The sequence below is a fragment of the Lycium barbarum genome, chromosome 11 (genome assembly GCF_019175385.1).
Source record: "Lycium barbarum isolate Lr01 chromosome 11, ASM1917538v2, whole genome shotgun sequence".
Classification (NCBI taxonomy): Eukaryota; Viridiplantae; Streptophyta; class Magnoliopsida; order Solanales; family Solanaceae; genus Lycium; species Lycium barbarum.
Genome location: NC_083347.1, coordinates 28,712,754 through 28,725,886, shown reverse-complemented (window position 1 = coordinate 28,725,886; position 13,133 = coordinate 28,712,754). Strand labels below are relative to the sequence as shown.

The following is a 13,133-nucleotide window of genomic DNA, read 5'->3' as shown; positions in this document are numbered from 1 at the left end:
ATGTTTTTTACATACATCATTCACCTATACACTTTTTACATTACATACACATTACATACACTGGATTAATCTTAGGGTCAAATCAAGTTTCATCATTCTTTTGTCAAATCACTTTTTCAAACACTTTATGTCAAATCACCTTTTCAATAACTTTTTGTCAAATTACTTTTCAAGAACTTGATCACATTACTTTTTCAAAGAATCTTTATCAAATCACTTTTTAAAGACTTTATGTCATATATCTTACTTTTTGATTTTTTCAAATTATTCTAACTAATACTTTTCTTTCATCTTGCAATTTATTACAAATATTACACTTTTGATCGATGAAGAAATTTTCGTCTGATTTCCAAGGCCTCCCCAGTACAAAAGACGGGTTTTTATTTTAAGTTTATTTGTTATTTCTTTAATTCATTTGATAGTTATTATTCTCGGACTAACATTTTTACGAAGTGTTTATACAGGTACCACGAGATACATCCCGAATACGATACTCAGGAGGAACCCGAGGACCTTTATTGAATCATTGTTTGTATATACTTTCGGAGTTCTTTAAAATTGTACAATGCATAAACTCGCAGTATAGTGGAAACTTTATTTGTCAGAATGGATATTTATGTACTTGTCGCCTTACATGTTTAATTTAAAGTTTGTCGTTCATTTTAGGCAAGACTTAGGCCGTAAACACTTTCATAAATGGATTAAATTGACTTGGTACACTTTTGGCATTTAGACAAAAACATTAGTCCATCCTTTTTTTCAAAATACATTTTCCCCCTTTCTTTACTGATATTCTTTTGTACATTTATCCTTAGCATTTAATATTTAGCCTTTTACAAGTAATTATTTCATAAATATTTTTCACTAATTTTTTGTTAAAACACTCCTTTTCTATTCTTTGGAACAAACACCCCCCCCCCCCCCCCCCCCTTTTAACATAAAGGAAGATACGAGTCAATTGACTCTATCTTTTTCAAACTCTTTCTATATTCTCCATACACTAGTACACATTTCTTATATACAATTTTATACATTCTTTATATGTTTAATATACATATATTCTTTTAATATACATAGACACACATTCTTTATATACTTGATATACCTATTGTACATACTCTCATATGTTTTATACATCTTTTATATAATTGTATACATTCTTTACACCAACTGATATACCTTTTGTGCCAATAGATATACACTTATTTTACTAACATATACACTACCATACGAACAAGGTATGTTTTCTTTACACTCCTTTGTAAATTCATATCGATATACATTCATTATAAATTCTTGACACTTGATATACATATATTTTTTGTACACAGTATATACTTAGCATATTGTCACCTAGTGTAGCTTTTCATGAAATCATAACATTTTGAAAACGGATAATAATAATGATAAACAGATAGATAATCTCCTTCTAGTGTTCAGTTAAACTAAGTTTAAGGACTATCTTCAGACAAGCTCTGAGAGATGCTTAAATCCTTCCCCTTGGGGTAAATAAAACCCTTATCTAGAATCTCATAAGTTTGTTGGACTAAAAATTGAGTAGACACACAAATACATATAGGTTTCCTATTTTTTTCCTTAAAAATAAGGTGACAACTCTAACCCTTTTTTAAACCAGTTAGAAGAACCGGGGAAGTTGCAAACTATCTTGAACCCGTTCAAAATAGGGCGTAACAACATGTCGTCATTTAATTCGTCCAATTGTAACCTACGTATTTTTCCCAATACACAAGGATCTCTTCTTTCTTCGTTGATAATATACTACTTGCATCAACCATTGAAAACTTATGAATAAATTAAATGTCTAACAAATTTTCTTTTTGCCTAATATTCATCTTTCAATATTTCAAAAATCATCACTTGGCCATGGCTACAAAGTGTTATTGCTTTGATTTTTTTCCAATATTTAAAATACCAACTAGAAATAATTAACAAATATAATATAATAGAACATGAGGAGAGTTCTTCTATAAATTGGTTTCATTAGTGTCATCCAAAGGTGGCCGAACCCCAGCCTAGCATAGCAGGAATCCAATGCTAAGAAACCACATTGGAAGCACCTTATAGAGATAATAATTACAACAAAAATGCCCCATACTTATTAGTTTATCCAGTTATGATGATTTAAATCAAGAAAATATTCAGTAAGAATAATTAAATAATATAAAATAATAATCTAGAAGATTCGCCATGCGTGGCAAAACGCCCACAAGCCAGGTAATGACTTGCTCAAACTAACAAGAATATGACACTTGTTTATGTTCCAAGGGTTTTCTAGGAAAATAATCTAACTCAGGACACAACCCGAGACTAACAAGAAAAAATAAATCACTCGATGGAACCCCACGAACAAAAAAGGGGGCTCACCAACAAGTCGAAAGCAGCAAGTACTGTACTTGCACTTCTCCTCTTCCTAACATACCATCAAAAACCACAATGGTAGGGTACTAAGTGAGTGTTTAAGGGACAATAGTCGATATAATAAAAGTAATCATAATAACAGATATTACGAAACAATTATCGTAAATCAATACAAAATCAGTGATAGAGTAACTGACGAAACTCCGTAAATTAATTAACGGAGAAATAAGACAATTTATGTTCATTATGTTCAAAAGCATCATATCGTGCCAATAAGGATAATAAACCAGTAAGCATAGTAAATCATGAAAATCCAGTTTAAATCAGTAATGAAGAAATAGTGAATTTCGATTTATCATGTTGTTTATCATATTAAATCCTTCCTTTATGAAATCAAGATCATCAACATGCCAACTCATGGGCAAACAACCAATAACTGCACCGGGGCTATCAACCTAAGAAAGTCAATCGTCCTTTGGATTGACACAACAAAACTGAGAGAGCCACTTTAGGATCCCATTAATCATTGATTCACCGTGGCTATCAATCCACAACGGTCAATCGTCTTCTCGACCGACACAACAAAATTGATAGAGCCACTTTAGGATCCCGTTAATCATAGATGCATCGGGGCTAAAAATCCACGACGGTCAATCGTCCTCTGACTAACACAGCAATGCTCAAAAGCGATACGTTAGGATCCATAATGGCTAATCGTCCTCTGGATTGTCACAACTTGCCCATATAGGACCAAACACAAATAGTTACAAGTCATGGAATGCTAGTTGAATCATCAATCATGTCTTATTATCCTAAGTCGTTTCTTTTATCATTTTCTCGTTAATGGAGGTATCATAAATCGATTTAAAACCATGTTCAAATCATTAATTCATTTCAATTTAACGAAACCCATTCATAGGGCAAAACACGTTAAAAACCAATACTTTAGAAAGCAAGTTAAATCATCCCATAATAGGGGCAAATCACATTTAAAGATTATCACTTTAGAAATAAGTTGGATCATCACATATCAAGGGCAAAGTAGTTTGCAGATCATCACTTTCAAAATCAAGTTAAATCATCACTAATATGTAGTATACTCAAAGGTTCGATGCAGGCTTGACCTCACACACACATGAATCCTTGTTCAAAAACATCTTCAAAGTCAAAAAGTAAGTTCAAAAGAGACATACAAATCACATTTATAGTAAAAACGGATTTTCGAAGAAGACATAAATCAAAAGAGGGTTTTCAAAAATAGACATACCTCAAATCCTGCTAAAAACGCTACCAAACATATTTTTCTAGGGTGTTTTCTCCCTAAAAATTCGGTTTAGAACGAAGTGGGAAAGGTTTTACGAAGTCGGAGATACATAAAATTCTGCAAAATAGAGACAAGACAAAATTGGCCTAGAGTGGCGTGCCAGGCTTATTTTGCCAAGCCGTCCGATTTTCTCCCACGCTGGAAACTTGGCCAGGCGCATCACACACGTCTTATTTTCGGTTGAGTCGCCAGCGTTCGGTAAATTGTGCATTAATTCTCATATCGATGTCCGATTGAGCTATTCTTTATATCGTTAGAAAATATTTTAGAAAGCTACCACTTTCATAGTTTACGTTTTTTCCAGGTTCTCAATAGATCTATGAATTATACTCGCTCAAAGTCAAGCCTATCGTGAACTTTATCGATACTAAAAAATTTTATGCACTTCATTATTCGTCTTGATCTTAAGACAACATCTTCACCCAAACTTATTTCGATAGGACTTATAGCTAAAACGTCACATTATCACTCTCTCAATTGATTCAAACCTAACCCGAATTACGGAGTGCTACAGTTGGTCTCAATCAACACGTTCCAAAGCACATTAGGCACATAAGAAAGTAAAATATTTTGTGTAAGCAAAACATATCAACCAGATGTCATATAGTATGAGGAAATGTAATTCAAAAATATTTACAATCATATTTTGTATAACTGAGTACTGCCAATAGAACATGCAGTGAAAGCAAAAGACAAAAATATGAAATGGATAATAACCTGCGTTGATCAATTAAGCCCATTTGGCCATGAGAGACATGAGTCCAGCACCAAATAGAAGAGAAACATTAGCCCCTAATTGAAGCTTTCCATTGCATTGCATTCTTGGATGCATAAAATCGGCAGCTAAAAGATCAACTAGTGCCATATAAATCAAGATACCAGCTGAAGCTGAATTAAATACTCCTTCCACAATGAGAGCCTTTTGACCGTGTTCATTATAACCGTTTGTTATTCCTATTCCAATTGCAATTCCAATTGGAGTTGTGAGAGAGAAAAGTAAAGTCATTATTGACACTGCAAGAGACTTGAATTTTGCCTAAAAATGACAAAAGAAAATTAAAGTATCACTGTATCAGTGTACATAACATAATTAAAGTCATTAAGTACATAAAGTACAAATGGAAAAAGTACTAGTGCTAGCCCACTGTATCCAAGTTAGGATATTCTTTTGGTCGGCAAACAAACGAGATTTTATTACCAAGTGGCAGTATGTGAATAAACTAAATTCACATACTGGGTCCAGAATTTGTGGATGAGAGATTTTTCTTACCAAAGTTGAAAAGTATTTACTAGGGTTTGTCCTAAATGTCCTACCTTATTTGAATTCTACAACATAATTTGTGTTTTATTTTTAAAAGGTTTTCTTGATAAAAAAAAAAAGAACTCTTCTATGTCTATCCTTTTAGTGGAGGAGAAGTTTTAGATTTCTATAAATAAAAGATCTTTCTTCTCATACAATAACACAGAATAGCATCCGCGATATAGTCATTAAAGAGTCTCGTTTAGGGGGAGATTATTCTCTCAATAGTTTTTATGTTTTTTTATTAGTTTTTTAATATGTAGGTCAATTAATCAAACCATATTATAATATTATGCGTTTTTAGTATATTTTCTTTGTCGTCTGATTTATTGTCATTTAAGGCTTGCAATTATTAGCTTCCGCATGACGCCCTGATTATTTTGATCCCAACAAGTGGTATCTGAGCTAGTGGTTCAACAAATGGTTCAACGAGTTTGAAGACATGTTCAAGGCGGCCAGTTCAAATCAAGCTGCAACGGATTTCGCGATAATGAAGATTTTGTCCGGAGTTCTACATGTGGAGATAAATTTCAATCATATTTTCAACATTCCTGCTGTTACAGCTTTAAAAGTAAAGATAAAATATTTTTTAAACCATTTTTAACCATGGCAAGCAGCGGTGATGAAAGATTATGTGAAGAAGGAAGATGAAGATTATTTTTCCAGAAAATTCAGGACAAGGGGAGATTTTTTAGGGTTTGCCCTGAATTTCCTACTGTATTTGGATTATAACCATAATTGTGTTTTATTTCAAAAAGGTTTTCATCTTTTCTTGGTAGAAAGGGCATCCACAATGTAGTCATTAAAGAGTCTCGTTTAGGGGGAGATTATTTCTCAATAGTTTTTCTGTTTTTATATTACTTTTTCAATATGTAGGTCAATTGACCAAACTATATTATAGTATTATGCGTTTTTAGTATATTTTCTTTGTCGTCTAATTTATCGTCATTCAAGATTTGCAATTATTAGCTTTCGCATGATGCCCTGATTATTTCGGTCCCAACAGTATTTTCCTCAAATATATCACTTCACTAAGGTTAGGATGCATATTAAATTTGTTTAATCTAAATTTCTTAAATTTTGAACAGGATAAGTGCTCCTCATCTAAACATGCACTTAGAGAAAATACTAAAAAAATGTAATAAAGAGAAGTCGGATCTAGAATTTTGTCATGCATAATACGTACACACTAAATCTTTTTGATTGGCAAAAGTTTTGTAAGTAGGCATTTGGACAAATTAAAGAGTTTGTCAAAAGCTAGACAAGAGTACAAGCGGTGAGCACTCTTTCAATTTCTCATACAGTAAATGGAATGAACCCAAAACAATCTACTGTCACAACATAGAGTTTGTAACGATCCGATTGGTTGTTATAGTGCTAATGATCCTTTTACCCCTGTTGATCCTTTCCCGGGGTCATCGGGCGGGTTTTGGGGTGACTTTTGGAGGTTTGAGCCTTAAAGTAGAATTTGTTTGACTCAAAGTTGACTTTTGAGTAAATGGACCTTTTTCGGAATTTCGTCGATTCCCAGAGGTCCGGATAGTCATTTGTGACTTGGTAGTGTGTTCGGTTTGGTTCCCAATGCAATTGGGAGCGTTTTGGAACTTGGGTTGGAAACTTGGCTTTAGGCCATTGGGGGTTGACTTGGTCAAATAGACCTCCGTTGGGAAATCCGAGGCCACAGCTGAGTTTGTAACGTGTTTTTATGTGTGTTTGCATTTTGTTTTGTATTTGTAGGGCCTCGGGTGATAGTCGAATTTCGGGTTGAGATTGGTCAAAGCCAGAACTTTCTGATATTTGGTGTAGGCACTGCATCGACACTATAAATGTCGTAGCGGTCCCGCTATAGCGCTGGGTAGACGGCCGTAGCAGACTAAGGTGTTTTGGTGACTAGTTGCCGTAGCCGTATACTTGCCGCTATAGCGGCCTGTGCATTTTTGTGATAGGCGCCGTAGCGGGCCATGTGGGCACCATAGCATGCGCCGCAGCGGCTCCCATGACCGCTGCAGCCATTGTTGGGCAGATTTATTTCCTTTTTCTCAAGTTAAAACCCTTATACTCTATCACTTCTTCTCATCACTTTTCTAAGCACTCTTTGGGAGAATAGAGCGACTTGCGGACCGAATATTCTTGGAGGTAAGATCTATGAACCTAGCCTTCATCATTTACCTTCCTAGATCTCTATTCCATGCTTAGAATCACTAGAATCTAAATAGAGAAGATGAGTCTTGTGTTAAAATTCTGGAAATGGGTTTAGACTTCCAAAATGGAAATTAGTAGTAAAATTGACTGGTATAACCATAGAATTTGATAAATTCCTTGTTAAGTCCATTATTAATGGTCAATTTGAGGATTGAAGCATTAGGGTTCATCCCAAAATTTGGGGGTTTTGCTTTAAATTCGAATTATGCTTAATCTTGAGTTGTTTTAGCAAATGATTAGAGGGTTTGACCACCTAGAGCTTGAATTGCATGTTTCATCTTTCAATTTCTCGTTTTACCCTTGTGGGCCCGTTTCTCCAAATTCCTTGGGTTAGAATTTGACCTAAATAGAAGTATAGCAATATAGGTGTCGTTATTCGTGGTTTTTAATATAGAATTCGATTATGAATAGACTTTGAGTGCTTGGAGGCACTACGAAAGGGCAAGGCCAAGGTGTGACGGTTCGTGGCTCTTGTTCGGCTTTCCAGGTAGGTTATAGCTTACCTTTTAGTTAGACTTCGGTTAGCGGATCATATGTATAGTTGGTGATTATTGGAGAAAGCATGTAAACCTTCAGGTATGAAGTCGAGATGAAATATTTAGAATGGTACTGTTGTTGACTTGGGCTTGTCGCCTTATTGTGTTCTATTGAGTTGTTGATTATTTGTGAGTTGTTGGCTTGTCGCCACGTGATTGATTCTAGAGTTAATGCTTAGTGATTACTTGTGTGTTGGAAAGAATATTTATCATGATTGAGGTTGTCGGAAAGGAGAGAAAGGTTATAATATTGATATTGTGAGTGAGATTTGTGTCCATGTGTGCCACCATTGATTCATATATTCCTGTTGGCATTGTTATCATGCAGTCACTCATTTATACATATTTTGGGACCGGGTTGCGAGCCACAACACTTACTTGGATCGGGTTGCACATACCGCAACATTGATTGGGACCGAGTTACATATTCCGCAACACTGACTATTGGATTGGGCTGTGCGTTTCGCAGCAGGAACATGGACTTAGCGGTCTGCCATGGGTCATGACTGTCGCGGCGATGAGATATTCCACCCGAAGCGTGTGTGTATCATTGCATTTGCATTGTATTCGTCTCATATTTACTTACGACATTGTTTTGGACTTGTTGGTTGATCTTTGGTGATACGAGTAATTGTCAGTGGTTCTTAAGATTGTCTTTCAGACTTATTGTGGAATTTGAGGTGATATACTAGACTTGATGATTTGGTACCGGCTTTAATATTTGGACCGTGTTGAGTTTATCTGATTGTGAGCATGCCTATTTTTTCAGTCTCTTTCTTATATATATGATTTTCTAACTGTTGTCGGCCTATGACGCCCACTCAGTACCGTGGTTTTGTACTGATACTACCTTGTTTTACTCTTTCTATGAGTGTAGAGTACGATGTTGGAGAGTCATCCATTCCTCAAGGTTGATCCCGAGGCTTCCTATTAGAGTTTCTAGGGTGAGCTTGCTTGATGGATTCTGCAACCCGGAGATTCTTCTATTTACTTGTCTTTTCTATTTTCGAGACAGTATTTCTATTTGGAGACATGTTGACTATTCCGAACTTGTATTATTAGTAGCTCTTATAACATTCAGACCAGATTTGGGATTGATGTATTTCCGCACTTGTAGTATTTTCCTATTTATGCTAGACCTATTATGTTATTATTATTGGGTGTGGAGTTTACTGCATCACGACTGGTTATTGATTAAAGAACTAGTTCGCCTACCGAGGTGGGAAATGGTAGGCGCCCGCATGTTCCCCAAGTTGGGGAGTGACAAGTCGGTATCAGAGCCCTAGGTTACCCGATCTATAAGTACAAAAGCATGTCTAGTACAGTTTTGTGGATCGGCACAATGAGCTCCGTACCTATCTGCCAGAGGCTAAGGTACATTTAGGAAACTTCACATTCTTTCATTACTTCAGGCTACTTTATTCAAATTGGTATCTGGCTTTTTCTAATTGGTATCTGATCCACTTCTATTCCCTCACATATGGTGAGAACCAAGCTAACATCGCGAGGGACTAGGGGCCTGAGCCTGTTGTCGGGGGCAAGCACCAGAGGACGAGCACAGCCGAGAGGCCGCGGTCGAGCTAGAGGCCTTGGAGCTGGACCGGCTAGGGGTGGAGCCCTAGTGGCTAGACAGAGGCGAGCACGTTCAGCTTTTCCAAAGTGCCAGCCCGAAAGAGCACAGGCAGCCGGGGGAGGTGAGAAACCAGACCTGACTCACCTCGATGCTATATCTGATCAGGCATTCCAAGATATCATGGCCCATGTACTTCTTCATCCGGACGAACAACATATCGTAGAGTATGCCACTATTCCAGGTGGTTCCCAGACTCGAGTGGGGGTACAGACTCCTGAGCAAGGCCAGACTATGGGGATGCATCCTGTTGCTGCTATGGCCCCGCGTTTAGGTGGTATTCCAGTCTCTGAGAGTGCTCGCAGACCCGTGGCAGTCCAGCTTTTGACCGTTGAGGATCAGGAGCTTGTTGGGAGGTTCTTGAAGATGGAGCCGCCCAAGTTCATTGGCTTGCGTAGTGAGGATGCTTATGAGTTCATTATGGAGATGCATGAGAGGCTCTATAAGATTCGTATTGTGGAGTCTCATAGGGTTGATTATGTGGCATTTCAGTTTCGCGGCGACGCGAAGACTTGGTGGAGGACTTTTATTGAGAGCGGACCTATTGGTGCACCTTCACTTACTTGGACCCAGTTCCATCAGGCCTTCTTGGAGAAGTACGTGCCGCGTACTTTGAGGGATGAGCGTAGAGATGAGTTCCTTCATTTACGAAAGCGAGGTATGACCGTGTCAGATTATGAGGCTATATATCTGTTTGTACTGATGCTACTTTGCTTCACTCTTGATGCTACCTTGCTACGCTCCTTCTCGGGGCATGACAGAGTTAGAGTTCTTGTGTTAAATGGACGGATTGATACGTATATAATTAGGTTGTTCACCGTTTTGTTGGAAATCAATCCAACACTAGTATAAGCAGAGGTTTTTCTCACCGACATTCATTTGAAATTTTGTGTTATAAAATAAGATTTTCCCCCGAACCGGTTCACTCGGAAAACCCATGGGGGGAAACAGGTTCCTATTGAAACGCTGTGAAACTTCCTAATTTTTTTCGTGTGAAAACACTACTATAAATTTAGGTTTTTCCCACAGACATTCAGTGGGAAATAACCACTGAACATTTTTTAGTAAAAAAATAGAGAGTTTTTAGTAGTGCAAACCGCAAATTAAATCAAATCGATATTTTTTTGGGTTTGGTTTGGTTTTGAATATTTAAAGATTGATAATATTTGATTTGGCTTGGTTTTATTAAAAATAAACTGAAGAAAAAATCGAACCATACCGACAATAAAATATACACAATTTTTATAATTATATATACAATATATTCATTTTTATAAATAATTTTAAATACTTTGTTTACTTTTTTATCAATTTTTTTTTTTATCTCTATTAGGTTAATGAACTTTAGACCTCAAGCCCATTTCTTAAATGAAATCCACGAATCCAAACTCATTTAGCCAAAGAAACAACTGAGTATGAGATTTACCTATAAAGTTGTATTTCTTATAAACTTTATTAACTTGATTAAAGCTTGTAGATCTTAAGTCATATTTTGCATAATTCAAGAAAATTATACATCCCACAATAAATGATTAATAACGGATTATAAGTTAGAAAATGATGGAAAAGTCTTTCCTAATCGTAGGAAAAATAATGAAAGAGAAATATCATCAGGTTTCTTAAAAAACAAAAAAATTAACCAAAGCGAATCAAACTGATGGATATGTATTTTATTTGGTTTTAATAACTAAAAATCCGACTAAATTGGTTTGATTTTTATTTTAACCAAAAACCGACTCAAACCAACCCATGAACATCCTTGGTACATTATTAAATTTAATTGGAGCGACTAGGAATCCCTTCTTTCCCAATTTTTAAATTATAAATTTAGTTTGGACAAGTCCTTATTCCCAGAATAATGACAATTAGAAGAGAAAAAAAAAGAAAAGAAAAAAAATAAGTGAAAAGAAAAAAAGTGGTATTACCTGAGCAATGGATCCACCAAGTCCCATGCCCTCGAAAAATTGATGAAAAGTCAAAGCAGCTATGAGAGACCTTACTTTATTGGGGTCTTCAGAGGCACCCAAAGCTATTCCAATAATCACAGAGTGTACAATTATTCCCAGTTCCAAAACCTGCATGCCCCAGTAGAAATGTTATTCACACAAAATATTTGCGTACTATCAGTGAAAAGTATGGAACAAGAATTATCAGTGAAAAGAGCTCAGCGCCTTGTATACATTATCCAGAAAAAATGCTTTATGGATGACGACAATTTGTAGGACAAAGAAAAATATCTCAAGTCTCTATGCGATTGAAAATTGTATTTGTCCATGATATTGATGATTACTGAAGATTGTAAAGAAAAGGGCAAACTTGAACTTTATATTGTGCAAAATTCATTATTAATCTTAATGGAGAACCAAAAAGTAAAATGAAAACCTTCTTTCTAAGATTTAAAAAGTTGAGATTTTCAATTTGAAAAACCAGTTTATAGCTAAGGAGGAAAAAGATATTCTTTTCTTTTACGTTACTGAATAGGGAATCTCTCACACAATAAGTACAGGTTCAATCCTCACATTGCCATTATTCCTTTCCCTTCCTTCCTTGTTCGTTTCTAATTTGTATTATTTTTATTAAATAGCAAGAGATTTTGGACTTATAATAATCATTAAGTAATAGATACAGTTACACTATCAAGTCATTTAATAGATATAGATATAGATATATAATTATAGTAATAATTAGTATCATAAACTAAAATGATAAGTAACTTATTATAACAGATAGTGACGGTTAAAAAAAAATACTTGAGAGATAACGCGATAACGAAGTAGCTTGGAATCAGAACCACTCATCATTGATTCTGAAATATGTGCATGGCCATTTGTGGCATGCGAGTGAACATGATTATCTCCTTCATCATTTTTCTTATTGTAATAAGAAGTTGCGTAAGTGTCCACCATGAGAGTGCCCATTGCAGCAACCATTGCCACAAATCCACTAAAAGGAAAAATTCCCCACGGTTGTTCTTTCAAACATGGTGATGTCAGTTTATCAAATGCATCAGGAAGTACATGTATAAACCCTGTGGCTAAGATCACGCCAGCCGCGAAAGCTTTGATTATGAAGAAAAAATTCCTCTCAGGGCTTAATGCTGGAATTACTTTTCCAAGTACTGGAATACACACCCCAATTGCACTAGCAACCAAAATAGAAGCTATAGCTCCCAGTTTATAATGAAGTGCCTTGGTTTTGTTTACTACTCCTTCATCAGGATCACAAGTACAATTAGACATGCCTAATACTATGGTGGGAAGAAGCAAGAAAATGGACCAAAAAATGACCTTTTCGAATTTTGCCATGTCTAAATTAAAATGTTTATGGAAAACCAAAAAGAAGCTCTTCAATCCCAATGGATAGTTTCGCTCGTTTATTGACTCTTTCTTTAAGAAGTGTTGAACAAAACAAAAAGGAGAAGGCCTGAGAGAAAACTAAGAAAGAGTTGCACAACTTGGCCAATTTATATAGAACTCAAAGTCATTAACTTTTTTTTTTCTTCATAATCTTTCATGAACTTGAAAAACAAATAATTTCCTCCGTTTCAATTCAAGTGTCTTATTTGACTAGATACATAATTTAAAAATATATGGGATAATTTTGAGTTTTATTGTGTTAAACTACCAAAATATTCTTTGCATTATGTGATATTTTACAGTGTCATGTAAAATATTGAAATTAAAGTGTTATCAAATATAGAAAAAGACTTTTTTTTAACTGACTATAAAAAGTTAATATTGAAACGAAGGGAGTACAAGAAGA

At 35.5% G+C, this 13,133-nt stretch overlaps 1 protein-coding gene across 1 annotated transcript; it reads right to left on the bottom strand.

Moving 5' to 3' along the window:
• Positions 1 to 4,259: 4,259 nt before the first annotated feature.
• LOC132617186 (zinc transporter 5-like) lies at positions 4,260 to 12,870 on the bottom strand. Its single transcript, XM_060332133.1, has 3 exons — positions 12,122 to 12,870; positions 11,297 to 11,446; positions 4,260 to 4,739 (listed from the first exon to the last, which is right to left on the bottom strand). The coding sequence occupies exons 1-3, from the start codon at positions 12,674 to 12,676 to the stop codon at positions 4,434 to 4,436; spliced, it is 1,011 nt and encodes a 336-aa protein (XP_060188116.1). The 5' UTR covers positions 12,677 to 12,870; the 3' UTR covers positions 4,260 to 4,433.
• Positions 12,871 to 13,133: the final 263 nt, after the last annotated feature.

Coding starts and splice junctions, on each gene's coding strand:
- LOC132617186 (XM_060332133.1), bottom strand. CDS start 12,676: ATGGCAAAATTCGAAAAGGTCATTTTTTGGTCCATTTTCTTGCTTCTT. Junction 11,447..12,121: donor GTTATCGCGTTATCTCTCAA/GTATTTTTTTTT, acceptor TGGGGCATGCAG/GTTTTGGAACTGGGAATAAT. Junction 4,740..11,296: donor TTGGTGGATCCATTGCTCAG/GTAATACCACTT, acceptor TGTCATTTTTAG/GCAAAATTCAAGTCTCTTGC.